This window comes from Falco punctatus, assembly GCF_963210335.1.
Source record: "Falco punctatus genome assembly, chromosome: 5".
Lineage (NCBI taxonomy): Eukaryota > Metazoa > Chordata > Aves > Falconiformes > Falconidae > Falco > Falco punctatus.
This window is the reverse complement of record NC_137584.1, coordinates 29422817-29450665: the sequence shown is the minus strand read 5'-3', so window position 1 is coordinate 29450665 and position 27849 is coordinate 29422817. Positions and strand designations below refer to the sequence as shown.

Here is a 27849-nt window from a genome sequence, read left to right as displayed (position 1 = left end):
GATGGAAACTGGAGAAACTTCTTAAATTTAACTTGTTTTTTCACAGGGAACTATCTGTTGGTCGTGGCTCTACAGCACCAGTGGGCGGTGGAGCTTTTCCTAAAATTCATTCAGTTGAACCTTGGGATGGCAAAGATGGTGAGGTAAGAGGTGCTCCATCTCTTAAAAGTGCTGATTTGCTGGGTTCAGAAGTGACTGGATATAGTAACTAAGAACTGGCAGTGTGAAAAGTCTTCTCCAAAGACTGGCAAGTTGTGCTGATGGTTTCCCACTGTAAATCCTGTCACCAGATCGAACACCAGATTCATAGTCTGACACTGTGGGCAGATATTCCTGCCTCACTGTTAGGATGTAATCTGAAAGTTGAACCCCTTTGAGGCTAAACCGTGGTTTTACCTATGATGAGTAAGGGAGGTGGTAGTGTACATGTTAAAGATCTGAATGTTGTGGAGGCTTGGGTTCTGCAATATGCTGACCTTACCATCACAGTTTGTAAGGTGGAGCCTGTGTAACCAACAACACTGTGACTAAGCGTGTTCTTAAGGTTCAACATCACTGTAAAAAAACAAAGTTACTGCAATCCTTTGATCTACTTCAGGTGGAATTAAAATGCAGAATATGGTAGTATTTTTGTTGCATAGTTTGTCTGGACTGTTTTTATTAGTAGGAAACATCCTTGTAATCTAAACTTCGAGTGCTTGTGCTGTGCTTAATACACAGATTTTTATGAATGAAAGAGAGGACAGGAGGGAGCTTTACTCTCGGGGAGGAGTAAGCATCTTTCGAAGTCTGTGATAATGTCCTGGTATTAAGCGCTTCTAAACATATGCTCGAAACATTCCCTTTTTCACAGCTTCCAGTTGAAGATGATATTGATCTCAGCGATGTGGATCTGGATGACTGGGATAAAGATGAGCTGTGAGATCTTCAGGAAACTTCTTTTCTTGGGACAGTTTGTGCAGCAGTTTGCAACCTGGATCACAATCAGATGGATATTCCAGTGGCCTTTTTATGGAGACACAGCACATGACACACTGTGCTATTTGATGCACTGCAGCAGTGAACTGTACGCATCTCAAGAAAACATTGCAGAAATTCTATGAATTGTCATAACCAGTAAACTTGATTGTATTGTGTAACAAATATTTTGAGGACAACATGGATATCTTTGGAACATCTTGGTTTTCATTTTGTTGATAGTGTACTGCTTGAGTGTTATACTGGAGGCTGTTAGTGTAACCAATTTTAAATGTGATTTATTTTTTTTTTCCATGGAGGTGGAACCTGGTCAGCTTCTGTTTCAATTAAAGAATAAAACAATATTTTTGACACACAGTGTTAGTCTTGTATAGAGTAACAAAGGTGCACATGAGAAAAGCTATCCCTTTTTGGATGACTCTTGAAAAAAGAACTGTAGAATAGAGAGGCTGGTGTAGAGCGGAGTCCTAAATCACCCCCTTGCTGTGAACAGTCTTGACAGTTGGCCTAAAGCCTAATTAGACGGACAATCTCATTTTAAATGCTCTTTCAGTCTTCCTTTTCCTACTCCTTCTCAGGGGCTTTCTCTTTCTTTGTGCCAGACTTGGTGAGATCATTAATAACAATGGAAGTGGGGTTGCTGCTGCAGTGGGAGACACTGGGAGCTGTTGGTCTCTTCCCCAGGATTAGTGGTGTAGCTAATCCCCGTTTTTGGGGCTTGAGGATTTCCAGGTGCTAACAGGAAAAACACCATGGTGCTGTCTCCAGTTTGATTAGAAATTACTGTTTCCTTGGAAGAGGAGTCAGAACTGGGAATGGGCTACTACTGCTGCTTTTTTAATAGAAATACTACTATATTCTGTTGCTTTTTATGTCTTGTGTATTTGGTGTCTAGTGAAGTGACCCTGATGTGATCAGCTTGTTTCTAAGTAAGGAATTGAAAGAACTGAAAGTTTCCCTCCTTTCAAGGAAATAACTTACTATGGATATTTGTCATCTAGTGTCTGTAAGAGATTGCCTGTAGCTCACCCCTCCGAAGGGCAGTGTTAATAACGCAGGTGGCCAGCAGTAACCTGACCACTGCTCTGGTGTGGGAAATGTGCTCCAGCTCTAAGTCATCCCCGCAGATGAAATCTAATGGAACTGTTCGAACTGAAATGCCTTGGCAAAAACTAAACTTCTGAGTGCCTGGGGCTGTAAGTCATGCTACAGTAAGTTCCATAGCAATTTTGAGGATCTTTCTTCTTAAGCGTTTTTTAAATTAAAAAAAAATTTAGGTTTTGTTCTGATGCTTTCTACTTTTTCTGGGGTTTTTGTTTGGTTGGGATTTTTTTGCTTTGTTAGAAAAACAGGACTGTATACATCTAGTAGATCCATTAGCCACCATACTTTTTAAATTGCTTTATTTCAAGTCCAATAGATATTCCATCTTTGTAATTTACAAATAAAAAAAAAAAATAAATACTACTATAGTACCTCCTGCCTCTGAAATGTTTTTGTAAAACTATGAAAAAGATATTTATATAGAAGCCACTACAGAAATTACTGAAAGCGGTAGGAAGATCTTAAGCAATTACCCTGCTACAGGATCTGCGTTTTTAATTTGACTTTCAGTAGCTAAAGATTGTTTTACTGTAACATAAGGGTCTTGAAAACTAATAGATGAAGCTCGAGCAATTTTTCTTTTAACTGCAGTCAAGAAGACTAAGGTCAATCTTGAAATAGACATAAGGATAGTATTCTTGATTACTCAGTTGTAAACCAGGGATGTCCATGCCAGGCTGCAAAAGAAAACAATATGACTTTAGTACAGGTAAACAAACTGTTGCACAGTTCCAAGCTACAGTGGATTGCTCTTGCACTCTTCTTCCACAGGTGGAATAGAGTTTTGTATTTGCTATGCTTAGGGTAGGGGACTCACCACTGAGAATGTGGTGTTTGGTGCTTTCAGGCTGCCTCATGCAGTTAACATTGAGATGTCATGCTTGGCTGCAACTTTATGAGCACGTGTTGTAGCGTTCTTGTGTGCTTCAGCTCTAGAGCAACTCATTTATTTCCTCCTCCCTTTGTTCACTGGGAATCTTACACTTGCTAGTTTTAGGCTACTTTAACACCCTACTGGTTTATCATGATTATCCTAAATTGTTTGTGCGCTCAAGATACGGGGAGGGAGAAAGCAAGCACTGCTGCCTGCTGAAGTCAGTGACGCTTCTTTAAGGGGAACAGAGGCATCCCAGTCCTAGCATTTAGTTCTGAATTCAATTTCCTTGTGTGTATCTGAACATTTATAGAACTGAAGCTTTTTACCTAGAGGAACTGCCATAATTGAGCAGACCTGTTTCAGTCTGATAGCTGCAAGCATCAGCTCTTTCAACAGAAAACATAAGCCATCTTTATGCATCTCCATCATGATCTGAGCCTGACTGTTACCCTAATCCAACCCCTAACCTCCAGCGATTAGCGCTGCATCCGGGGCTCCTAGCACTGCAAGGTGTGAGGACATGCGTGCTCTAGCACCTGGATGCTGGAAGTGCCCACGTGGCTAAGTGGAGACAGGCTACAGCACGTGCAGTCCAAATACATACATCCATTATACTTGCTGCTGCAACTTCATCCAGGTGTTTGAAGACCACATTGAGGACATCCCTGAGGCGTTTTACGGACTTCCTATTTGGCTGCAGCAGCATCGCTTGGAAATTCACTGGGAGGCCATACCTTGAAATACATCAACGTACACGATCATCTGCTGGGAAGGGACACACCTTTCTACTCCTGCTCCTCTCCCTCTTCAGTCTTCTGGCATGCTAGCTGGTGGTGTGTTTGCAGAAACAGTTGCAGCGGTGGTGTGCTGCCTCATCTGAAAGCATTTTCTTTTTGAAGCTGAAAGTCAACTAAACAGCATCTTTATTTCCCACGTCCCCATAAGTTTCCCCAAAGAACTGGTTTTCATCAGCTTTTTGTGTCCCCTCTTTTGTGATCATCAGAATTGTCTCCCGTGAGCTCCTGGAACGAGGTGTGTAAGGGATGTTCCACAAAGTAACTGCCACAGGAAGAGCTCTGTACATTTTGACTTCTGCAGGTGTCTGACTGCACTGCGTGTTTAGCCACTTACCTCAGCACAGATTCAACAAAAACTCTCAAGGCTTTTACATGGATCCAAGCCACAAATGCTTCACTGAAGTTCACTTTCAGCCAGCGCAGTAACGGGCCCTAGGAGAGGAGACACCCCATCATTGTGATCCGCTCCCGGTGTGAAGCAGTTCTGCAGCTAGCACCACTGAGGCCATCACAGGCTGCTGAGATAATTCTCAGGCAGCCTGTTAGTGGCTCCCAGTTTATTAGAAACTCGAGTGACCTTGGAAAAATTGTGTTCTCTATCCTGTGCCTGTGTTTTCTGGGCTAAATGGTCTGTTGGAACCATAAGGCTATGAGTGAGAGGTGCTTAGGCATGCCAGTAGCAAAGGCTGTCACTGTGTGGGCCATCAACTTTATGTGCTACTTACGTATTGTTGTTTCTTATCGGAAGCTAATTTCATCAGCTCTTCCTTTTCACATTTCAGTTCCTTCTCATCAAAATAAAATTCTCGAACCATGAACCTACAATTGAATGACATTTGCTCTCAAAAGCTGCAGTCCAAGCAATATGCATGCTTATTTCTTTTGCCTCTGAAGAAGCAGGTACAGGATGTTTCAAAGTTTCTAGCCATTTAACCAATTAAAGTATGTGGAGGGTGGGAGTTGAAGTCACCCCCAGAAAGCACAAGAGCAGGGGGAACAATTCCAGGATCTGTAGTTTGGTGCTTAAAGAACAAGATCACTGCATCTGCTGCCAGAGCTCCTTCCCACCCTGCCTTCTCAGTGGCTTAAGGGCAAGCAGCAGCCGGAACAGTGAAGTCCTAAAAAACAGTGATGGATGCAACTGTACAGCCTGCAACAAGCCTCACCTTATCATCTGCTTGCTGGCTCACCCCACCTAGCAATCTGCTTCTTACCTGTTCTCTCTGGCTTTAGCCTTGAAGTCATCCATCACTTTCCTAAATAGGGTCACAGTGAAGAGTCCTCCCTCTGCATCCTCAGCAATCATTCTGTGGGAGAGAAATCCACTGCTGTGATTTGACATGGCAAATCCCTCATGCCTTCTTTACGTTCCTCTTTTGCAATTCTTTTTTTTTTTTCATTCACGATACTGAACAACATCCTGCTTTTCAAGAACTGCTGTGACTGAAATGGGAAACCAAGACTTTACTAGCACTGGCCACGCTATCTCCAATGTAAAACTCCCATGAGTTAAGTTCCTGAACGCATCCTAGTACACACACGTTCTGCCTGCCTGATTTTTCTGTGATTCCTGGTAATATTCCCCCACTTGCCATGCACTTGTGTTTTGGTGACGGGCAGCAGCAAACAGCTTGCTTCTTTCTCTGTGCTTTCCACTTCTTCCATTTCAGGTAACAGCGCTGTCACCTCTTGTGCCCTGGAATGGACCTCATGGTCTGTGTGAGCTGAACAGTGAGATATTTACTTCCTAGGAAGGATTTTCTTACTCCAGGCAAAAAGACAATTTAATACAGCATTTTCTAATGCAAATGACAGTACGCTGAAATATCCTATTCTACAGCAGAAAGCAATTAAAGCGATGCAAAGATACGCAAAGATAGCGTTTGATCTTTGTAAAAAGTAGTTTCCGTGAAGTTGTATGTGACTGCACGTGTCTGAATTATGCCTGAATAACTGTAAAAAATTGTATGTTTTACACAAAAAGCAAAGGGCCTTGTTGAAAGCAGAAACAACTAGATAAAGAGAACAACAAGCTACCTGCAAAAAAAGACTAATATTTTTTTTTCTTTCATCTGCACTTCTCTTCAACAGAGTAACTTCTGATTTCAATTGAGAATGAGATTGGGTAAATCTGTATGTTAACAAGGAGCCCATGCATTAGGCAAGTGATTTCTTTCAGGATCCAGCAGTTTGAGGGGCTGAAATATGGCAGGGATGTCTGAAACATACAGGGACCCTAATTTGGGATTTCACTTACTTGGTGGAGCGAGGTACTACCATATCGGAGAGGGATTCATAGGTCTTCTGCCACTGTACGTAGCTTGACCTTTAAGCAACACAAGACAAAGCATAGTAAATAAATACTATATCTTAGAAGCGAATGTGTTGATAAATACAGTTAAGCTAATGGCTTAGGGTAGAAAGGTTAGAGCTCTTCATGCTGGGTTATATGACTGAGGTATTTTAAGCCTCTCCTGACCTTTCCTCTCCTAGTCACCAGCCAGGGAGACACTTCCCGCAACGATGCACCCTCAGTCCTCACTTTGGGTCTTGGCATGAGGAAGGAGCCAGAGCAGGAAGCTGATGGTGGTAAGAGCGTGGCTTTTGGCACATACTTCCAGGCTGCCACACAGCATCCCATGCTCCAGGAGCCTGCACAAGCTGCTCCCGATCCACGGGGTACATCTGCTGTGGGCAACATCAGAGCTGATCTGGTGCTACACTGCAAACACCGCAACTGCCACCGCTGAGGAGAGGGGCCAGGGGGATGGTAAGAGTTTGCAAAGTGAGAACGCTGTTTACAAGGGGAATCTGAAAGAATGTAGATAACAAACTCAACAAACTCACCTCAGATAGCTTTTTGTAACGTGGTTTTCATAGACAGGAAAGTGATGGTACATACTGTATGTGTGTGTTGGGACAGGGCTATAGGGAGAGGAAAAGTTTTGTGTGGGCTTCTGAGAAAGACATCGTGTGACTTCTGTGCAGGCACTTACAAATACACAGCCAGCAAAGGCCTTCTGAGTTTGACAGGTCTAATCCCTTTTATAAACTGGCTAAGGTTCATTAAGAATCTATTTTTCTCTTTTTTTTTAACTTGTACTAATCCTATCAAAAGGCTGTTTGAGAACCCACTCTGTAGCCATTAAAAACCTACATCCCACTTCTATCCTGGTCCGAGTTTGGAGCAGTCTGTCTCTTGCTTTTATGCCAGGACCACCCTTGGCAGAAACCGTGCTTTGCCCCTCGCTAACAGCTCCACCCATGCCCCAGCCACGGTGCTGATGAGCTGCCCCAACCTGACCCCAGCACCACCTGGATCCGGTGCTCGGGCCTGAAACTCCACGCCACGCTGAGCGCATGTGCACGCACTATAGCCTTACTTTGGCACCACGACGAGCAGTGTGATAAGATACTCAGAATTCAGAACAAAGTCTTCTTTATGCACAATGTCTGCTAGGGTCCGGGTCAGCAGATTTCCCCTGTGGTGAAGAAGTCAAAGAATAATATGACACTAGCAGGAAGCTAGCAGCAGCACATGAGAGGTATTGTGCTGCAGGTATAGCTGCTAATAGCATATACTGGGGTAAAAGCAGGCTAGGAAAGAGATTTCTAAAGGACACACCTATACTTCTAAAATGGCCATTTAGTTATTTTTACTGCAACTACAAAGAATAAAAAACCAAGTAATACTAACGGCAGGATATTGGTGACTAGCATTAGGCTAGTTTATGCCCTTTATGTGAAATCGCACCATTCTGCTGCTATTGTTTCTACACTGAGGGTACAGATCCTTGGGAACTGCACATCTGAAGTTACCAGCCTGCTCCCAGTCCTTGCTGCATCTTGTGGGAGGCACCTGCTTTCTCAGACTGCCTGTTGAGCTGCCTGTGGGACCATGCTTCAGTCCATGTAAGCAATGTTAGTATGGACCTAAGCCATCAAAGCAACCCTGGCACACCTGGACTGCCGTGCACAAGCACGCGGAGACACCTCCAGCTGAAGGACAGCGGGAGCAGCGTTCATATGCAGGTGGGACCTGTGTGTGGGGGGGTCTTTTCACAGCCTAAGCCCACTTGATCACATTGAGTCCCACTCGTGCTGCACACCTAGGAAGTACAGATGGCTGGGACTGGCCGGGCACGGCTGGGAGGCACTAGGTGTGTATGGGCAGAAAGCAGCCACCTTCCCCGTCACTGGGGAGGAGTGAAGAATGACCTGAATCAGTAGGTTTTGGTTTGAGGTTTGCTGGGCCGGTCTAAACGTTAATTAACTGGCAAGTAACACGTTACTAGATGTTTGTTCGACCCAAGCTATCCGGCACCGGTAGACAACCAGAGATGCCAGCATTTAAATGTGGATGGGATAGTGAGAGGAAGATAGGCCTGGGACCACGAGGTCTCCATTCTCCCTCATTGCCTTGCTGGAGGTCTGGCACTGCTCATCTTCCCCACCCAGAGCTTCCGCCTCTCTCCAGCTGATGTGGAAGCTGGAGAGATGCTGCAAGAGTGGGCTGGGAATCTGAACGGCATCAAAAAAGGGGAAATGGGATCTAATGTCCCCTTGTCCCTCCTACCCATGGTTATCCACATGCACACAGCCTGAGACAAATGTGTCTTACACTTGTCTATACCAAGCTGGAAGCAAAGGCCAGTGGTGCTGGGGGGTGGTGGTGAGGCATGGCCACAGGAACTTAGCAGAGAGAGGGGGAGATGTAACTGTGAAATGGCTCTGCTGACCGACCCTCTTGGGCGCTGCAGTCCCCATGTTGAGCAGGTCTCCGTGAGGGATAGCATTTTTTTGACAAACTCATTCTGAACCACCACCTGGAAGTATTTTTTCTGTGGCTTCTGGTTGGGTTTGGTGGCGCTGGTGCCAGGCATGCTCATTTTAGCTCCACATTCAGGACAAAATTCCAGCAACCCTTGAGTCTGGTTTGAGCCCCTGTGAGTATCTTCCTTGAGTAAAGGCTGGTTTCTGGGCCGGCTGCCAGCCTGGCTGGCTGCAGTGCCGGGAAGGTGAGGACCTGTGTCCTGCACCCAGAGCAAGGGGCCTGAGTAGGAAAGAGCAGCACACATGAGCACGTGCTGGCTGGGGGCTTGCATAGCATCATCTATGTTGCTTTAAATTTACTACTTACTGGGATTTAATATTCTCCCCAGTGATACCACAGAAAAAAATCCAAGTATCAGTACTGACAGGTAAAGACCATAAGCAGTTGAATACAAGAGAGAAAATGCCTGGGAAGCCCTGACAGGCCATTACTTGAACCAACAGAATAAAAAAAGAAAAATGTAAGTGGGATGCTGGTGAGGTACGGGAACAAGCAAGACAGAGCTCTTTCCTACGGGAGTTTTGCAAATGCTGTTCAGAACATAGGAAACAGCTCCATCTTGCAAAGGAACACACCATCTGACTCAGCTCATCTAATTTCTAATGCCCTAAAATCTCACCAGAACAGTATGGTGCATTTGGTTTTGACTCTTTCCAAGACTGTCTGCTCACACTGCCAATAAAATCTTATTAGGATCTGCAGCTGTGATGATTTGAGATTTGCTGATGCTATTATTCTTGATTTTGAGATATGCTGATCACACCAGCTCCCTGTCTCCAGCTTTTCTGGGTCTACAGATGCTTAGCATGCCCCAAAGGCAGAAAGATTTGCTCCCACCAGAACACACGTGGTCCACTGCACAGCAATGGGTGTGAGCATGCACTCTCCTCAGTTCAGCCCTGCAGCCTTCCAGATGCAAACAGGCATGTGCTATACTTACACAGTTTTTTTCTCCAGGCTTTGCAAATTTCCTTTAATGTTGTTGTATGCAGCTGATCGGGTCTTTAGGTCTGTTTCTATTTGAGTCACTTGCTAAAACAAAGCAAAAAACCGAAGTGACTCAATGCTTGAGGTGTTGTCCTCACCCCCTCCTGCTACCTCTGCACCTTAAGACAAGGTCACAGCTGCCAGCCCCTTGTAAAACCACCTGATCGTGGCCCAGAGGGAGCCGGTGTCAGAGCTCCCCTGTGGCAAAGGCCTCTGCAGAAAGCAGGGTTCAGGGAGCTGCTGCTGCCTGCGTTACAGCTGTGCCTAAGGAGCAAGTTCACGGTTTCATTTGTTACTTGTTTTGAACAACACATCACATCTTTCTAAAGGACTGACAATCTAAATAATTCATCCAGCCTGCAATGCATTTGATTTAATGTCAGGCCAACAATTTTACAAAAGAACTCCAAAATGGAGAATAATAAGGCAGCATAGGAAAAACAAATATTACAATGAAGGGGGATTAAAGAGCAGAAAGCATGTCAATGTAATCCAGTAAATCTGATAAAGGGCCATATACTTACAGACTGGATAGGTTTAAATACATGTACCATTATTATTACAGTAGAAATTAAAATAGCATCAACTGCTTCAGTGCAAAGTGTGTGTTTCTGCCTGCCCAAACCACAAGGCTCTCACTGACTGGCATGAGAGGAGAGACTGAAAACTGCCAAAGGACATGCTGACATCTTAAAATGTTGAGTACAATTTACCTTTGCTAATGCATCCGATATATTCTTCAGTGGCTGCTTTATGGGATATTTGGCCATGTCCCACTCAAACCGTGTCAGGTAGCTAATTAGGTCAACTGAAAATGCAAAGAGATGCATGAAAGCAGATAGCTCACCAGATGGCAGGTCAAAGTTTGGGTAGTAGTCCCCAGCTATAGCCTAGGCATAACTTTGATTAACATTAGAGACAAGAGTGAACCAGAAGCCTACCTCTGAATCCTCAAAGAAATTTGATCAAGATCAAATCCACACAGATCATATGCCAAATCTAATTATCTTTCTAAACATTTGCAAACTTTGAACCAGAAATCTTCTCTGCATTATACTCAACAGTACAGAACAAGTGTTAACTGTAAAATTAGCTGTATCAGCAGAACACGGCAACGTGCAGCCATTCCTCTTCCCAGCAGAAACAGCTTCATGTAACTTCAGTCTTGATTATTGCAATATGCCTGAATTTAATCCCAGCAAGAGCTATCAGAAAAATACTTTATTCCCAGGACCAGCAGTAATACTCAGGGTTGTTGAGTTTAATCAAAAGTATTAAGAGCATAGCTGATGTCACTTCTCTGTGATTCAGTCAAGCACTCACTAGAAATCAAACAAATTCAGGTGCAATGAGGAGTTCCTCACTGACCTTGCACACAAAGCTCTCCATCTTGCACAAAGCTATATCACAGTTCCCTAAATGGATACATCCAGTCACAGCATCCAGTAACAGAAATTCACAGCAAGACCCTGAGCATGCAGCCTCCCATAACAAGGTACCCTTGGACCATGGGGAGCCAAGGCTGCTCCCCAGGATCGAGGGATGACAACACGTACAACACCCAGCTCCCAGGACGGGATCATACTGTTTCACTCTGAAGACCAAAGCTCCTTAACATTAGGAAACATTAAGGCTTGGTACCCTACAGTACCAAATCAGAAGTTCTCCTCTAGCAGCTCATGAAATCAGACAGCTCTTTGCCTGAGTCTGAGAGCCTTCAGGATGCCAAACACACCCCTACATAGTGTTCTTGGGCAGCTTTATGGGATGGGATGAAATCACACATCCTGCCACAACAAGCAGAGGAACTGGGGCTGTCTCCCTGTGGGTTAGGGAAGCTAGAGGAAGGCAGCAGGCAGGGTCTCAATGTCTAGACAAAGAAGCCAGAGGCACTGTCACCTGCAGGGTGGGCTTCCTTCCAGACCAGGAGGGTAAACATGGAGAGTATCTGGGAAGTGGCTCTGGGGAGATGGGGAGCAGAACAAGCTCAAGGTGCCAAGTACAATGAGGGGCGTGCTGCATTCAGTGCTCCTTGCTGCCTTGTCCAGAGTTAATTCAGTCCCATAGCGAGGTCTGAGCACAATTTCTTTGGGCTGGACTTCCAGGATGTGGGGAAAACTTAATGAACTGAGATGCATGAGAAGGAGTGTGAAAAGTTGTTGCCATATGACCAGGCTGAGGGTACTACCCAGTCTTGTGTGATACTGAATACCTTTGGCAGGTGAGCGCTATCCTTTCCATGGGCTTCTCTCACCCCACAACAGAGTCAGTTTACCCTATTAGATTTCCAAAGTATGGAAAGTCTCATGTTAGGAGGAATCAGGCTTCTTAGCAAGGGCTAAACTGCCTGGGAGGCAGCGAGCACCAGCATGATGGTGTTCTCCCCCTCTTTGCAAAACCACAGCTGTGTAAAACTCCCTCACATCCCACGGACAGGAGTCACGAGGCAAAGATCTAACCTTTCCTGCTAGGGCCTGATTGGGAATCAATAAATGCTGCTGCACTGGGAGGGTGCAGAAAGTGGGCAAAACTGCAGAAGGCAGGGACAGCTATCCCACAGCTCCTGGTGTGCAGTTCTCCGGCACTGCTTGCTCATGATCTCCAGGGGGAAGGCAGGGAAGTCAAAAATACTTGAGCAGCAAATTTCACCGAGCATTTTCAGCATGAGGTACGCGACACAAGGATTTCATCCTGCTGCCCCTCTTTCAAGCTTTCTTGCTTAGGCTTTGCTAAATTCAATGGGAATAACACCTGCAAGAGGGCACGGTATCACTGGGTTGCATGGAGGAACAGGCTCTTTAAAGACAGACCTATTTATAGCTGAAGAGATATGAAAGTTCCCTGAAGACCTACACATGCCCTTTCTATGCTTGCATTCCTGGAATCTCAGCAGAATCCAAGTGTTAGGCAGTGAAGCACAGCAGGAGTTCTCAGCCTGTTTTACAGGTTCACTCCTGAGCAGTGCTCTGGCACTGGTACAGTTTAGTTAAGCAGCCTGATCTTGGGGATGGCACAAACTACTGTGAACACACTAGCAGAACTGAGCTTAAAATGCCAAGCAGTCCAAACACCCTGATGTTCCTGGAACAGCACCCTTCATTTATGGAACCTGTCAAGTCACTTCTCAAAGACTTCACATAGCTGCCTATCCAGCCCAGATGCTTCCTACCTACCCCAATGCACTCACAGCTGCCCAGGAACCCCACAGCCTGAATCTCTTGTAATTCTAATTTACTAACTCAGCTCTAAGAGACAATGTTAAATACCTTCCTTCAAAACACTTAATTCTTCAAAATTGTTATGCTTCCTGTTTTGCTTTGTTTTGAGCTTATAAAGAATGGAGTTATTCCACCACCTACCAAATTTTAAAATTCATTTGGGTTTAACATTGCTATAAATGGAAGAGAATTTGGTCCAAATCTTTGAAGAAAAACTTTACTTACATTTCACATTTTTTATTCTGCCATAAGCAAGAAAGCATCTCCTGCTGTTGTGATATACTAAAATTCCCTTTATTACACAAACACATATTTCCCTCTTTGAGAGACATCTCCGCATGGCTGCTTCTGACTGTTGTTCACTGGAAAGCATTGTGTGTGTTCATGTAACTAAAAGTGCTTGATTTTCTAGTATTTTGCATTTTTCTTCACACAAACTTAACCAAAAATTTGGTAGACACACAGCCAACATCTTCATCAGTTTGTGCACCAAACTGTTGTCAGGATTATATACAATTGAGCTAAAATCAGAAAACTTGTGTAACATAACAAAATGTGAGTTGGGATGGTCTAATAGTCTGAAATGGGACCATGCAGCAAGAAGTTGTTCTTATATTTTGTTTCTGATTTCATGACCTCAAGGAAGTCTTCAATTTCAGGGTCCTTTTGCTAAACAGAAAGGGAAGGAGGAAAAATTCATACAGCAAAGCTGCTTCTGCTTATGAAGTACAACACTGCAATATATTAGGGGAATCCTCAATTTTTTAAGATGTAGTCAATAATCTTGGAAAGGTTAATGTCTTAGTTTAATATGATTTGTTTGGATGACAAAATCCAGACAGAGGACAGAAATTAGTAACACATACAAGTTATTTCCACATCCTTCTATTACAACATATGCAGAGCTGACAGGAAAGGAAAGCGGTGTATAAAGAGGAATCAAAGGAAATAAGTGAAACCTGTTGTTTCTCAAGTCATAGGGATATCGTGATCAAGCTACGAGGTTGTTACTTGAGAAATCCATCGTAACCTGATCACTGTATCTCTACAACCAGACCAAGACTTGTCTCTAGCACTAATGCACACAAATGCATGCTTGTAACAACACAGCAATCATCAATCCTCAACATACTTTTGAGACATTTCATTTTATCCTTTAGTCCTGAAACACAATAAGTGGGATTATTGTACTTGTCAAGCAGTTGCCCTCATCCAATATCAGCCTTATGTCATGCAAGGAGGACATTTCTAGAAGAACTTCCTCCTCATCCTTTACTCATACAGATCTGAAATACAACATTGCAAACAGTCAAAGAGGGATGGAGTGTGCACTCTTAATTAAAAGCATCATTCTACAAGCCTGTAATTAGCATGTGTAACACATCCAATTTTGTTGTACTTTTCCAGGATAGCTGGGGAGGAATTTGCTCTGAAACACACTCAGGGTCTAACGAAACATGTGGAGATCCAGGGGCAATCAGTTTCTAAACGTTAATTTTGTCCTTGACACAGGGTCCCTTTAGGGCCTTGAGTACCATAGCAGATAATAAAGGGGGACATTTAGTTCATGGAGGTTATAAAACCACCACGCTGACTGCTTAGAGATGATGTCAGGGAGCACACAGGTAGTGGGCTCTCACAGCCCTTTGGCATATCAGAAGTGTCCCTGTTGTCACTGCCTGCTCTTCTTTGCTACACAACTGCTGCCAGCCAGGGCAGGACACCACTGGAGGACACGTCCTCTTAACAGGGGTAGCATGTGCATGTCCTGCCAGCCCCTGGCGCGACCTGTGAGTGCAGCCCTAGCTTCACATCTTGGAGCTGGTGCCTGACACATCTACCTGTAACGTCAGAAATCTGCAGTTAACAACGTGATCTATCCCAGCCCAGTAGGAGGGAAGGCAAATCACTAACAGATCACTGACGGATGTCATGCAGCCACACTGAATGAGATTTAGCTGCCTGTAAAATATCAAGCCCATACAGGGCACAAAAAGGTGCTAGAGCATTTTAGGAGTGAAGAAGGATGTCTCCTGCTTTCCTCTTCACTCCTCAGCTCTGACATTAGAAACTAGCCCAGTACTAGATGCTAAACGCTGTCCTGGAAATGAAACTGGTGCTGGATATAGCTTCTGCTAACTTTGAGAAAAATGGAAGCAGGCTAGGTGTGTTCTTAAAAAACTTTGCTGATGGATGTCCTTTCTAATGTGTGTTTCAATTCCACATGTTTATATTCTGAAGCAAACAAAAGCAGCATCAATGCATTAAAAAAAAAACCCACACATTCACAGCACCTACCTCCATTGGCCAGAAGATTTTCCTGGACTTTATCTTTTGAGTCCTCCATAACTTCTCCTATGTACTGGGCTATTTTCTTTATTACGCTTAGATGTAACAAGAGAGGCTTTGTTAGTGAAGAAACAAATTGAATATAGAACAGTTTCCACAATGATCTGATAAACATGGAGATGCCCAAACAAAACACTTCTGAAGCAAGCAGGTTGATTTGCAATTCAAATGATGATAAACTATGGCATACTGCAGAACTAAACGCCTTACTTCTAAATACACTGATCTCTACAAACATATAGGTAATATCATCTCCCCAATGCTCTAGACTTTCAGAAGACCAAGATTCAGTCTTCTCTACACTGATGATACTTATAGCAGAAACAAGAAGGGAACAAACCCATGTTTAAAACTCCAAAAGTGATGGAGGACAAGACTGAAAATCTGTTCCACAGGATGCTAAATAAACCCTTAGGGCTTGCTGAGACAAGTTTCTTACAAAGTACTCCGGGGAAAATGACAATGTTTGCTTGATTGACAGAAAGAATTTCCTTCTTATTCCTCTTCTTTAGGGTGCTCTTTCTCTCTTCTCTTTAGCATGGTGGACAAGAAACTCCTTTAAGGTGTGGGAGAGCTAGATTCAAACCTTCATTCTGCCTGACTCAGAGCAGTGATTTGAACAGAGCACCTCCTGGAGAACATTATATCAACAGAGTTACTTATTCTTTGCTTATTTTAAAAAGAAGATTTATTAAATCCCTCCAGAAGTAGATCCCCCTGGCTCTAGTTGAAGTACCTATCTCATACAGGCCAGGAGCCTTTCCAGCTGTTCTAGTAGCCTCAGTTCATTATAGCAAGTACCGAGTACTATACTGTTACAGTAGTCAGAAATATTCACAGAATTCGGCCTTCAGGTCCCTAACCATTTCAGGTTGACTACTCTTTGTAAAAAAAAAAAAAGCAACACCTCAACAGTAACTGCATAATGATGAAAACAGCAGAGACATGAAGCGGACATAATCCTTGGCATAGGGACAGGGAGCGGAGCTTAATGGCAGGGTTCTTTCTTTCCTTACAGAGGGGAGGTTACTACAGCTGCAGATCAGCTGGAGACTGAGAGGGCACCTACAGTGTTTGGACAATGTGTGTTGTGACATCCTCTGGCTTTCAAGAGCTCAGGAAAGGGGCTTCAGGCCAGGTGCAGATAACATGGAAGCATCAGAGAAAAGTATTTTCTTTGATGTACTGCAAAGCAGTTATATGGGCCATTTAAAAGCAGTAATTCATGGAGGTAAAGATTTCCTCTATCTCCCTTCCTGTTAAGAAACTTAATCTTTGGAAAGGTTTTCCAGTCCTGCGACAGGGAGGAAAAATCTGAGATCGCTGATGCTGCCAAGAATGGAGTAGTCAGAATTCCTGCTACTTGGGATCATTCAGCCTGGAGAAGGGAAGGCCCCAGGGAGACCTTGTTGTGGCCTTTCAGTATATGAAGAGGGCTTATAAGAAAGGTGGAGAGAGACTTTTTTACCAGCGCCTGTAGTGACAGGACAAGAGGTAACAGTTTTGGTAAACCAAAAGAGGGTACATTTAGGTTGGACATTAGGAAGAAATTCTTCACTGTGAGGGTGGTGAGGCACCGGCACAGGTTGCCCGGAGAAGCTGTGGCTGCCCCATCCCTGGAAGTGTCCAAGGCCAGGCTGGATGGGGCTCTGAGCAACCTGGTCTAGTGAAAGATGTCCCTGCCCATGGGGACAGGGCAGGGACAGGAGAAGATGATCTTTATAAAAGTTCTTTCCAACCCAAACCATTCTTCTCATGACCCTGAACAGGCGCAGTTCGGAGTGCCTGTAGGAGGAATATACACCATTACACTCCGGTTCACATCCTTCCCTCAGGGCTGCTGCAGTTTTTCACCATTTGGCTGCAGCCACTTAGGGACCCAGTGCTAGCTCAGCACTGCTGCAATACAGCACGTTGCCCACACTTGGGCTGCAGGGACAGTGCAGGGATGCACACAGCCGTTCCCTGTCAGCTGTGAACTTGCCAAACACTTCTGCAGTTTTCAGCTTGTAGACACAGCTGGTTTTTGGCTCCTTCACGATGCTCTGGGAGTCCAAAGGAACTTGGAACAAGACACAACTCCAGCCCAGTTGGTAAGACCAGTACCGCAGGAGCCTACAGATGTTACAGAGAAAGCAGGCAACAGGGAAGTGTATAAACCAGTAGCTTTTCCAAGGGGCCTGAGCTGCTTTTATTACTGTTCAGTGCAGCTGGCAGCTAACCTGACAGCTGGGAGACAGTTAGCTCTGGTCTCTCTCCCTAGGTATAGATGGTGGGACAGGGATGTGCTCCCATGCACCTGGCAGACCCAGCTGCCCAGGCGAAACTTGGCTCCTTTCCAGCCCACATGCCCTAAGGTCTCTGCAGCAGGGTATGACCAGGATATATGAGTCAGAGAAATGCTCTCCAGTCCTGGCTTAGTCTCTGTGCCTTGCCTTGCCCCCTGTGAAATGCAAGGGGGATTCACCCATCTGATACGTTCCCCATGCAAAGACAGAACTCGCACCCTGTGCACCACTGATATCTGAAGCAAGCGAGAGGAATCAGACCTTCGGAGCTGCCCCACGGACTATAGCGACATCCAGCTGCAAGCAGCTTCCATATTCAACTCTTAAACCTCTGGCTGAGATGATATGAATCCCACCTTGAGCAAATATCATGCTCAAATGACACGTTATAATAGGAGAGGGTTTCAGCTAAACTGGCTTAAGAAGCAGTAATAAAAACTTGTAAAGAGAGTAACTCCATTTAAGCCTATTATTATGGCTTGGAAGACTCTCACATTTTGTTTCCAAAATTGCTGCAATGTCATTACTTTCATTAAAAAAAAAAAAAAAGTCTAAAATTTTAAATTATAATGTGTATTAAAAGGTACTACCAGCTAGGCCTCTGAAACACTGCGGAGAGCAGAAGCCCCACAATCTAAGGCCATTGCAGAATGCTCTGCCGACTGAGGACCCCAGAGAACCCCCAGGTAAGAGTGACTGAGGGGACTGTCAGCTTGAGAGAGCTTCATGCTGCCACACGGTGAGACGGAAAAACACTCCACCTCCCTGTGTAAATAAATAATAAAAGTATGTGGAAACAATAGATCCTGCAAACTCTTGCCCCTTCTCTGCTGTCCTGGCAGAAGGCAGTGCTGACAGGTTTGCACTGCCTGACTTTACCGCAGTTGTGTTTATCTAGCAACACTTTAGCAGGTAGCTGTTTCAGAGGAGCAGGAACTTAAACGTTCAGGTCATTTGAACAGGCTCGTAACCCTCTGGATGCAGTTTACTTCAATGAAGCACGAGTGCTTGGCATTTTAACCCTTGAATCACAATTTAGACTAAAAACCCTGGGCATTTATTTAACACAAAATGCTTTTGATGATCTTATACTTGTGGGAGTTGATCTGTTAATACACTTACTGTGTTTTACTCTAATGCATTTTTCTTCTTTTTCACATTTTTTTCTTATTTTTTAAATCTTGTTGATCTTTCTTGGTTACCTAGCTCAATAAGCAAACGAGACAAATAAGAAGAGTCCTTACCCCAGCAGGTTACGGTGGAAGGGCCTCACTGACCCCCTTGCTTGATGCCTATAGCATGTCATGCAGTAAAAGTAATTACTGTCATTAAAGGGACGATTAGTGGAGTAAAGTAGCATTCGGCTTGAACAAGGAGCTGTACCATGTCATCAAATTAAGACAAAGGTAAAAGAAGGAGCCAGTGAACCTAGGCAGCTCATGGTGACATTGCACTTAAAACTACCCTCCATGATCTTACATGGATCCTACAGTCAGATTTTCAGAAGCCCTAGTTCTTCACAAAGCTGGGGATTAGTGAAGCCCTTCTGAAAATCAATTCTGCAGGATTTTTGGCAGCCCTCAAACTCCGATCACACAGTTGTTTGCCTGCTGTGCTGGCTAGACACACTTTCCATTAGAACAGATAGCAGGTATTGGCACTACCTCTTCCCAAATTTGCCCTCGCTCCACTTCATGAAGAATCTCTGCAGTGCAAACCAGAGGCCTGAACATGTTTACAAAGAATTTGGGGCAGATATTTTGGCAGAGTCTCAATGGAGAAGGTTTTCTTGATGAATTAAGTTGCTCTGTCCTGCTAAAGATCCTGAAAAAACCAATATGGTTTAGTGTTAGGTAGTACTGTGAGGAGCACGGAGTTGGACTCAATGATTCTTACAGGTCTCTTCCAACTCAAGATATGAATCATTAAAAAAATTGTAAAAAGATCAATGTTGTGTGCAACCCAGAGTGATTAAATGTAATCATCCTAATACAGCCCTGCTGTAGCACCAGTACAATAAAATAAATTAAAAAGAATCCTACGGAGAAAGGTACTCTAGCAGACTTACTTTTACCTAGACTGTCTAGCATGGATGTAAACAGTTTATATAGGTGTTTCTGTATGTGTTGGCAATTGCCAGACAAAATCTGTTAAAGTATCAAGCATATTTAGGCAAGCAAATCCTTATCAGTCCTGGCTGGAGGGGAAAAAAGGCAAAAAGCTTCAGAGTTAACACATGCCTCTGTGACCAAGACCACAGCTACATGTGAGGTATGCTTCCAAAGCAAAAAACCTCACAAAAAACACACACACACACGCACGCACGCACACACACAGACACAGACCAGCTTATACTTTCATTGCCTCAACAACAAAGTCTATCTTGTGCCATGAACAATCTTACAACTTGGCATGTTCTCAGCTTGTTGTACTGTATTGTTCTCTGTACACCCAGGTCAGTTTGGCCCAAAAGGCGAACTAGGCAATGATCACCAACGAGTGAGTCTTTGCCTAAGTAGGTTTGATACAATGTAAGTCAATATTGTAGTTTTCAAGGAGTTTAAAAGCCTGAGAGATTTCATTCAGAACTTACTCCTTGGAACTCCTGTATCTGGTAGAAAAGGGCAGAAAGCTTCATAGAAATATGCTGGGGAAAATAAGATCAGGGAGGGCTTCATATTCTCTAAATGCTTTTCTTATAATTAAAGTTTCTGGATGGGAGGATGTTATTAAAAAAAAAAAAAAAAAAAAAAAAAAAAAAAGAACCTTTTTAAGCAGTTTACTTTCAAGAAGCAGCCTCCCTAGCACTGCCACTCAAACAGATTGCTGTGCAGGCAAAGCTATCATGGACTTATTTCAGCTAAATTTTAAGGAATGATCCTTTCTTCGTGATGACTCCATGACAATCAACACAAGGGTTAAACAAAGCCTATCCACTTCAGTCCGGTAATAGTCTGGGCTGAACTGAGTCAGACCAAGGTGAACACAAGGACATACCGTCCCATAAAAACAATGTCTGTTTCTCATTTGTAGGTAGTAAATAAGATCTATTTTACCTTTCAGCAAAGCTATCAAGTTTTCCCAACTCATCTGACAGACCAACAAGAGCATCCAGTGTCCCCACCTGTGCAAAAGATGAGAAGTAGGTGAAAGATGCACAAGTCTGTCTAAGGCTTCTGTTGGCAGTCTTAGGGACACCGACTTGTGTTTAGCACTTGTGAATTCAACAATTTGGCAAAACTTATATTTACTTGGTGGAAAATAGAAGCAATTCCTTTACCGGAGACCTAGGGCATAAAAAGCCTTTTCCAGTAAAGGAAAAAAGTATGTATAGCCTCAAGATTACACATCAGTGACTTCCTTCCCATTTTCCTTCCCGTACCATCAGGTTGCATAAACTAGTCTTTAACCTGATAAAATAGTGACTAGAAATGCACACAATATACATACAAACAAATCAGATGTACTGAGAGAACCAAGGGAAGCAGCACTTATTCAAAAGGGGGTCTCTGCGTTCTTTGCTATTGCCAAAGACTAAGACTCTCACAAAGCCATTTCCTCCAAGACCAACATCTGCTTTTTGTATGACTGTCACAGTCATAACCCCATGTTTATGGTATTGCAATATATTGCTGAACCTTTTCTTGTAATGTTGCCAGCTCAACATCATGAAGGGTCAAGCTGAAGGAGAAGAAACAAATTTTACATGGAACAATTAACAGAATATTAACGGGCTGGTTGTATCTTCAGATACTGCAAATGCTTTATTTCCTTTAACATTAGCAGACCCACACCAACACCAGCTGCATAAGGCCCGTAGATGGCAAAAATACTAGGTGTACATGCAAAAAGCAACACTCTCAGTCTGAAACATTAATGTGACAATTCAGTAGGTTCTTGCTTGACAACAGGCTATGTTCCCCTTTTACTTGCATCCTTATGTAATTGGAATACCTCGAGTTATAACTGTTAATCTTTTTGGATTAAAGCCAGACCCTGGATGCACAAAGTGTAACTTCATTAAGCGATGGGTGATGGGAATGCCCCAAAGAACTGAGTTCTACATCTGCGGTAGCTCCGTTGACTTTAACGTAGCGTATTTGGATTTTTCATAGCCACAGGTAAAATAAAAATAAGGTACAGGTCTTATAAAATAAGGATTAAATAATGCAAAGATACTAAAAAAATCACAGATTAATAATCTTCCTATTTATATGATGAGATGAAGCTGGGTAACATAGCTGAATAAACATACACATCCATTTCCCAAGGAGTAATGTGCATTATAGCACAGTTTTCTCTGTCAGCCGTCTTACTGGCACGGTTCTAGATACTTAGCTACTCGCTTTGCATTAGTGACCCAAGCTGTATGCCATACGACTTTCATGACTGGAAGTAAAGGGTAGAACAAATGCAACAGATTAGTTATTTAACTCATCCCACTCATCTTCACTCCTTGTATGTGTATCTTTCCAATGTGAAGGTCAGCTTCAGGCACAATGATTGCTTTTCTCTCTGATCAATTTTCAGTTGACTGAACAGAACTCATACCCCAACTGCAATCTTCTTCTACTCTCTGCGTATTACACCAAAAGATAAAACCCACATTTACCCCAAAAGTCTTTAGCCCTGGCTAATGCTGCTGTATTACCCATACACAAACCTCTTCCTCATTTACCTTTAAGTCTGGAATATGGAATTTGCTGTTGCTGGACAGGTTGGATTTCAATGTCACCGTGTTCATTCTCTCCCATGCTTGCAGATTTGTTTTATCTCCCGGGGCAGAAATTAGCCAGAACTCCGACATGATCTAGTATTTTCCTTTTGCTCCTGGTTACTGTGGAAAGAGAAAGCAGGTAAGTGGCTAAAAAAGCACCAGACAAAACGTTCTCTTCCCTAAGAACAGAAGGAGTCAGAATGGATCACTGAGGGTTTTTTTTTTCTTTTCCAGAAACACCAGGAGAGCAAGTCAGTCCTACATCTGAGACTGAAATGGAACGTGACCTTCTCCAGAATGTCACGGAAAGAGTGCGTCTGTTCCTCCTTTCCCAGGGTTGTTCCATCCAGTTTCTGAATGAAGAAATGAAGCTTCCTCCTCCCCTTTTCCCTCCCAGCCTCTCCCATTCCCCTTGCACCCTTAAGTCCAGTCTCCACTGTGGAGTTTGGGGACCTCACTAAATTATCTGAACATAAATAAGGCTTTCTGCTTGATAAATGCTCCCTTTCAAATTTTTGGATACTTGTAAGCAAAAGTGAAAGCAAGACGGAAAAAGACCCCTGTCGAGCACACAGGCTGCGAAGATGCCGCCGGCGGGAAGCGATACTGCTTCTTTCCCCGTGTTTTCCTCCCCAGGCTGGATAGGTAGGCGCTGGAGGAAGGCGAGCGGCGGCGCCCAGGCACCGGCAGACCCACAGAGCTACAACGGCAGCGAGAAGCCACGGGGGCCAACCCCACCGGCGTTAGCCGCAGGCATCAGGGCAGCCAGCGAGCGGCAGACCCCCGCGCCGCGCCCCCTTCCCCTCGGAGCCCCCCGCCCGCTCGCCCGCCTCTGCCCCCGGGTGCGTGGGGAGACGGCGCGGCCGCCGCCGCCTCCCGCGCCCACCCCCGCGGGACTGTGCGCGGCTGCTGCCCGGGGCCGGACCCTCTCTCCGCCGCGGGGCCCGGAGGCGCGGCCGCTGCCCGGTACGCACCGGCTGCCGGTACGGAGGGCGGCTGGGGGCTGCCGGCCGGCGGGGAGGCTGGGGGGCTGCCGCGGTGGGATCCCGCCCGCCGCCCCTACCTGCGCGCTCCGCCCGCGCTGCCCCCGCTGCCAGCCCGGCTGCCGGGGCGGACGTGCCCGGTGAGGCGGCCGGGGCGGAGCGGGGCGGCGGGGGCCGGGCGGGCGCTGGATGGCCGCCGCCGAGGGGCGGGGGTGCGGGGGAGGCTCCCGCCCGGCGGGCAGGGCTGTAGGGGCGCGGCAGCCCCTTCGCAGCCGGCCGCGCCTCTGGCAGCTGTCTTTTTTGCTTCTTTTGCTGCCCTTTAAACTCGCGCAAAATAGCGCAGCGGCCGTTTGTTGTTACCAGACGCTGACTGTCCTTAGCAAGTCTGAAGGTTCTGGAATAATTCAAGAAACTCTTAGGATACCTTCGTTGCCGGGAGTTCCCGGTATTTCACAAATACGCGGTGCAGAGTCTGCAAGGTATCGGTGCTTCCTCCCCTGGCGATGCTTCTTCCCTGTGGCTTTTAGTCCTTACGAAGTCTTGAGTTTGCCTTACGTTGCCTTAAACCTCCTTAAGATACTGGGACTGTGTCCTAGGTCTTGTGGAGTCCTGTTCTGCTGAGCCTTCCACACTAGAGCCCCGAAGGAAACGTCTGAATGCTTCAGGTACCTTTGAGCGGCATCTTTGCAAGCAGGAATTTAACCCCCTCAGACAGTACACGGTGCATCCCGTTCTCATTTTCCAGTTGGGTGATCTAATCACCATGCTGTCTTACAGCGCTCGGGCAATCTCTCCCGTTACTGGGGTTTTCTTCAAAAGACTGAATTTTTTTCTCATGTCTCTGCATATCAAATGTAAATGAAGCCCCACAAGGAAGTAAACAGAAAGATGCTCTTGGCTTTCCATGTGATCTGTCCTGAACTGAGAGGATTTGAGATGCTGGGGCCAGGCACGTCTGGTCATGCACAGAAGCAGAGCTCTTGACACTTCCAAGAACCTTAAATGAAGGCCCCTAACAGGCTTCTGTACCTCCAGCACTAGGCAAAAGCAGCTGATGTAAGACATCCTGAATCATAGCCTTAGACCTGGACTGTTCCATCTAAATCGTACTTTAGGTAGCTAACATGCAGGCCAAAGGCTCAGACTCTAAATTGATAGACTCTTTAGACTGGCCCAGGATTCATCTTCCCCTTGCTTCTCTTTAACGTTTTTAGTGATACATAAAAAAAGCAATTTTTTATATATCATGTGTGGAGGAGGAAAGTCTCTACTGAAAGCTCTCCAGAAAAAGACACCAAAAAGATTTGTGGCTGAAATAACTATTCTGTCTGGTTTTTGGTTTTGTCTTCCCCCCCTGTTTTTTTTTCCCATTTATTCTTTCTCCTTTTCAGGCTAATTAAATATCCAGTGCTTATAACTGTGATTATTCTGGTTCTTTTCAACCATGGTGTTCCCTAGGGCACAACAAAGGACTTTGCAGAAGTTGTGCAAAAACCCTAACATATTGATGTGTGTGATGGCATTCATAGAAATAGTGATTGTCTAATCTTCTATTTTTTTTGTTTCTTTAGACTATATGTTTTAATAATGAAAACAGAATTAGCTGATGTTTCAGTATGTACATCATGTATTTCTACCCATAAGAAGGGTCTGAAAGGTATAGTAAACATCATCACCTAGGTAAGGCAGTTCTTTCCTATCTCAAACCAAGTACAGTTTTCACTGGATCCTTGCTGCAGTCTCAAGCCATGGAGATGCTTTGCATGATTAATTTTAGAAATGTTACATTCTCATAAGCTTCTTAAATTTAGAATTCTGTCAGTTGACACTAGAGTTAACAGACGGGAAATGTTACTTGCTGCAGTAGTGCTAGCTGTTGGGGATGCTTCTGTACACACAGATATTATAGTGAATAAGGTAAAATCCAAGCTGAAGGGGTTGTCAGATTTCTAGATACTACAATATATGCTATTTCCTTCCTAAGTGTTTTTATTGCAGCAATGTCACTTTTCTTATTTTTTCATATGGAATCATTTGCTTTTGGTTACTGTTATTACAGTGGAAAATATTATGCTACTTAATTTATCGGTTTAATAGAAAATTATCAAAGAAACATTATATTAATACCTAAGCAATGTCTGACTGAATGTTTTCTATTATCACATTTTCTGGTTTCATTGTGACTTTTAAACGTTTTTTTCCCCCCATTATACATTTTTTTAGGCTGTGTGAAGCAGCAGTGAAGGTGGAGGAGGGAAGGAGCATGCAGCACCACATGCCATGGGATATGGAGAGTGCGCCACACACTTTGGCGGTAACACAGCTGTGACAGCTCATATCTCCCCTGCCATTTCCCTGACTGATCCTTGTGATGCCATGTGATCTCAAAGCTGTCTAATTCCCCCATGATCATCATGTGTCTTTCTGCTCCCTTTGATCCATCAAGACACTGAACCTTTCTCTGGCTTTGCCTCTCTCTCTGTTTATGAGCGCTTCCTCAGATGCCACACTAAGGAGCAAAACTCTGTCTCCAAACAGTCATTAAGAGTCCTGAAATATCCTACTTGAAGTATGTCCCAAGGCAAATTTCTCTAATGGATAACCAAAATTAATTACCTAGACAATTATGACATTGACACTAATGGGAATGTTAAGTTTATGTTTTAAGCTTGCAAATCAGCAACCACAGAGCTGTAGTTCTCTATAAAACAATTTATACATCTATCATGTGCATTACCTATTTAGTCCTCTAGTAATGTGTATGGGTTTTTTCCTCTGCTTAGAAAGAATCTTTTAAATCCTATTTCCTAGTTCTGTGTGTTTTATTATTATTGTAGCAATGTATTTAAAATTACAGTCTAATATATTTCAGTGAAGGAACTATTAACTAAGTTGATAATGGGTAATAAAATATTATTTGAATGGAAATATTTTTCTGTGTACTTTTAAGATCAGTGTGCAAACGACTTCTTTATTATAATTCTGTAGCGGTGTATCTATTTCTTAAATATGTTATTTGGACTACTGGTTAATCACTGTCTCTGTACCATTAAGTGCAGCAGAACCTCCCTGATGAATTGCTTTTGTACACTGAACATGAAATGCTGTTTCAATGTGAATGTACGTGGCAACTTGTACTTAACATAATGTATGTATGTGCTGAAGGGGCACTGTGCAGTCGTCATCAGAATCAGTAAAGGTAACATGCAGGTTGCTTATCACCACATTGTTGCACAACACTGCACCACCATGTCTGTCACCAGGTAATGCACATAGCAAATTCTGACAAAAGAGCGAAAGAAAAAGCAAACAAAATGATTTGCTCTTGGTTGAAAGCATCCTGTATCACACCTGTTTTCAGTCAGTATACTTACCTGCTCATCTATGTTCATCTGGATGGAAAATCTGAACGCAACAAAGATTCATTATATATGGAAGCAAAATGCTTTGTCAAAGCTTCTCCTGCATTATTTAGATCCCGACTTATTTAACTCTGTAGCAAGTGTATCAGGCAGATTTGGCTGCTCTTAAGTTATCTGGATTGAAATGTTAGTAGTTCACATTCTAGTTGATCTTTTCTCCTTTGATTTTCTAAGAAGTCTTAAATGTATGACTGCCCAGGCTCAGATATATCAGCTCTTCCTGAAAACTAAATTTGACTGAAAAGAACAAAAAGTTAATTTCAAGCAACTTGAAATAAAGCACTGTTTACCACTGTGCAGCCAGAACCTCTGAGTTCTGCCCTTCTTTGTTTGCACTGTGATCAGTTAAATGCATCTAGAGAATGGACAAGAAGGTCAGGAATCCTTGTGCAGTCTCACCTAAAGAAAGTTATAGAATTCTCCAGTCTGTAAGAATCTCCAGTGTTTTACACATCTAGGAATTCATTGTAGGTTCAGTCCTCCTGACCCTTCGTAATGCCTTTCGAGGTGCCCTGGAGCATCCTAGTGGTCCTTCAGCTGCTGTTCCAGGATGGCACTGGCCTTCTGCACGGCTTGCGTCACACCAACCAACCCCCTGCAGATGTCTGGAAATCCTTAGGGCACCCCGAAGAGCACAAGACCTCGATGTGCGGACACGCGAATTCAACTTTAAATATCTATTAACAGTTAGGGGTGGCCTAAGTGATCAGGCAGTGGAACCTAGGGAGGGTTGGGCTCTCCCCGAAGGCGTCACCTGGTGGCTGCTGCCCTACATTGCTCCTCAGGCTTCGTTAGCTGCATTTACTAGGGGTGAGATTCAGCGGCCTGAGCTTCTAGTGCCACTTGAGATGTCCTTGCACACCCTGCCTGGCCTCTGAGCTGGAGAATCATAAAATCGTTTAGGTTGGAAGAGACCTAAAAGATCGAGTCCAGCTGTTAACCCAGCACTGCCAAGTCCACCACTAAACCATGTCCCTAAGTACCGCATCTACGCGTTTTCTCAACACTTCCATGGATGGTGATTCCACCACCTCCCTGAGCAGCCTGTTCCAATGCTTGACAACCCTTGCAGTGAAGAAACTTTTCCTCATATCCAATCTAAACCACCCAGGCTCAACTTGAGGCCGTTTCTTCTTGTCCTGTCGCTTGTTACCTGGGAGAAGAGACCGACCCCCACCTGCCCGCAGCCTCTCGGGTAGCTGTAGAGAGCAATAAGGTCCTTCCTGACCCTCCTTTTCTCAGGAGACCATGGGTTTTCCATAGGTCTTGTGTCAGCTCCATCTATGTGCCATGGA

At 44.2% G+C, this 27849-nt stretch overlaps 2 protein-coding genes across 8 annotated transcripts in view; one reads left to right on the top strand and one right to left on the bottom strand.

The window, feature by feature from the left end:
• PDIA6 (protein disulfide isomerase family A member 6) overlaps positions 1–1331 on the top strand; it is a 14622-nt gene extending 13291 nt beyond the window's left edge. Inside the window, exons 12-13 of the mRNA XM_080387897.1 lie at positions 47–143; positions 854–1331. Of these exons, the coding sequence (XP_080244023.1) occupies positions 47–143; positions 854–922 (166 nt within the window). The 3' untranslated portion in view covers positions 923–1331. The remainder of the gene's footprint in view (positions 1–46; positions 144–853) is intronic.
• Positions 1256–27849, bottom strand: ATP6V1C2 (ATPase H+ transporting V1 subunit C2). 7 transcript variants are annotated; one of them, XM_080387900.1, is made up of 13 exons: positions 23124–27849; positions 22111–22269; positions 20489–20556; positions 15094–15179; positions 10291–10385; positions 9531–9622; positions 7140–7238; positions 6014–6082; positions 4971–5063; positions 4482–4575; positions 4091–4188; positions 3564–3693; positions 1256–2759 (listed from the first exon to the last, which is right to left on the bottom strand). In XM_080387900.1, exons 2-13 carry the CDS (start codon positions 22237–22239, stop codon positions 2664–2666), a joined length of 1149 nt encoding a protein of 382 aa, XP_080244026.1. In that variant the 5' UTR covers positions 22240–22269; positions 23124–27849; the 3' UTR covers positions 1256–2663. The 7 variants fall into 7 exon arrangements, with proteins under 7 accessions (XP_080244026.1, XP_080244025.1, XP_080244028.1 ...); XM_080387899.1 differs by having other exon boundaries at positions 23213–27849; XM_080387902.1 differs by lacking the exons at positions 15094–15179; positions 20489–20556.

Excerpts from the sequence above, each read along its gene's own strand:
- ATP6V1C2 (XM_080387898.1), bottom strand. The coding sequence starts at position 15,382 with ATGTTTGTAGAGATCAGTGTATTTAGAAGTAAGGCGTTTAGTTCTGCA. Across the intron at positions 10,386-15,093 it reads AAATCTTCTGGCCAATGGAG|TTGACCTAATTAGCTACCTG; the intron begins GTAGGTGCTGTG and ends TTGCATTTTCAG. Across the intron at positions 6,083-7,139 it reads CTGCTCGTCGTGGTGCCAAA|GTCAAGCTACGTACAGTGGC; the intron begins GTAAGGCTATAG and ends TGTTGCTTAAAG.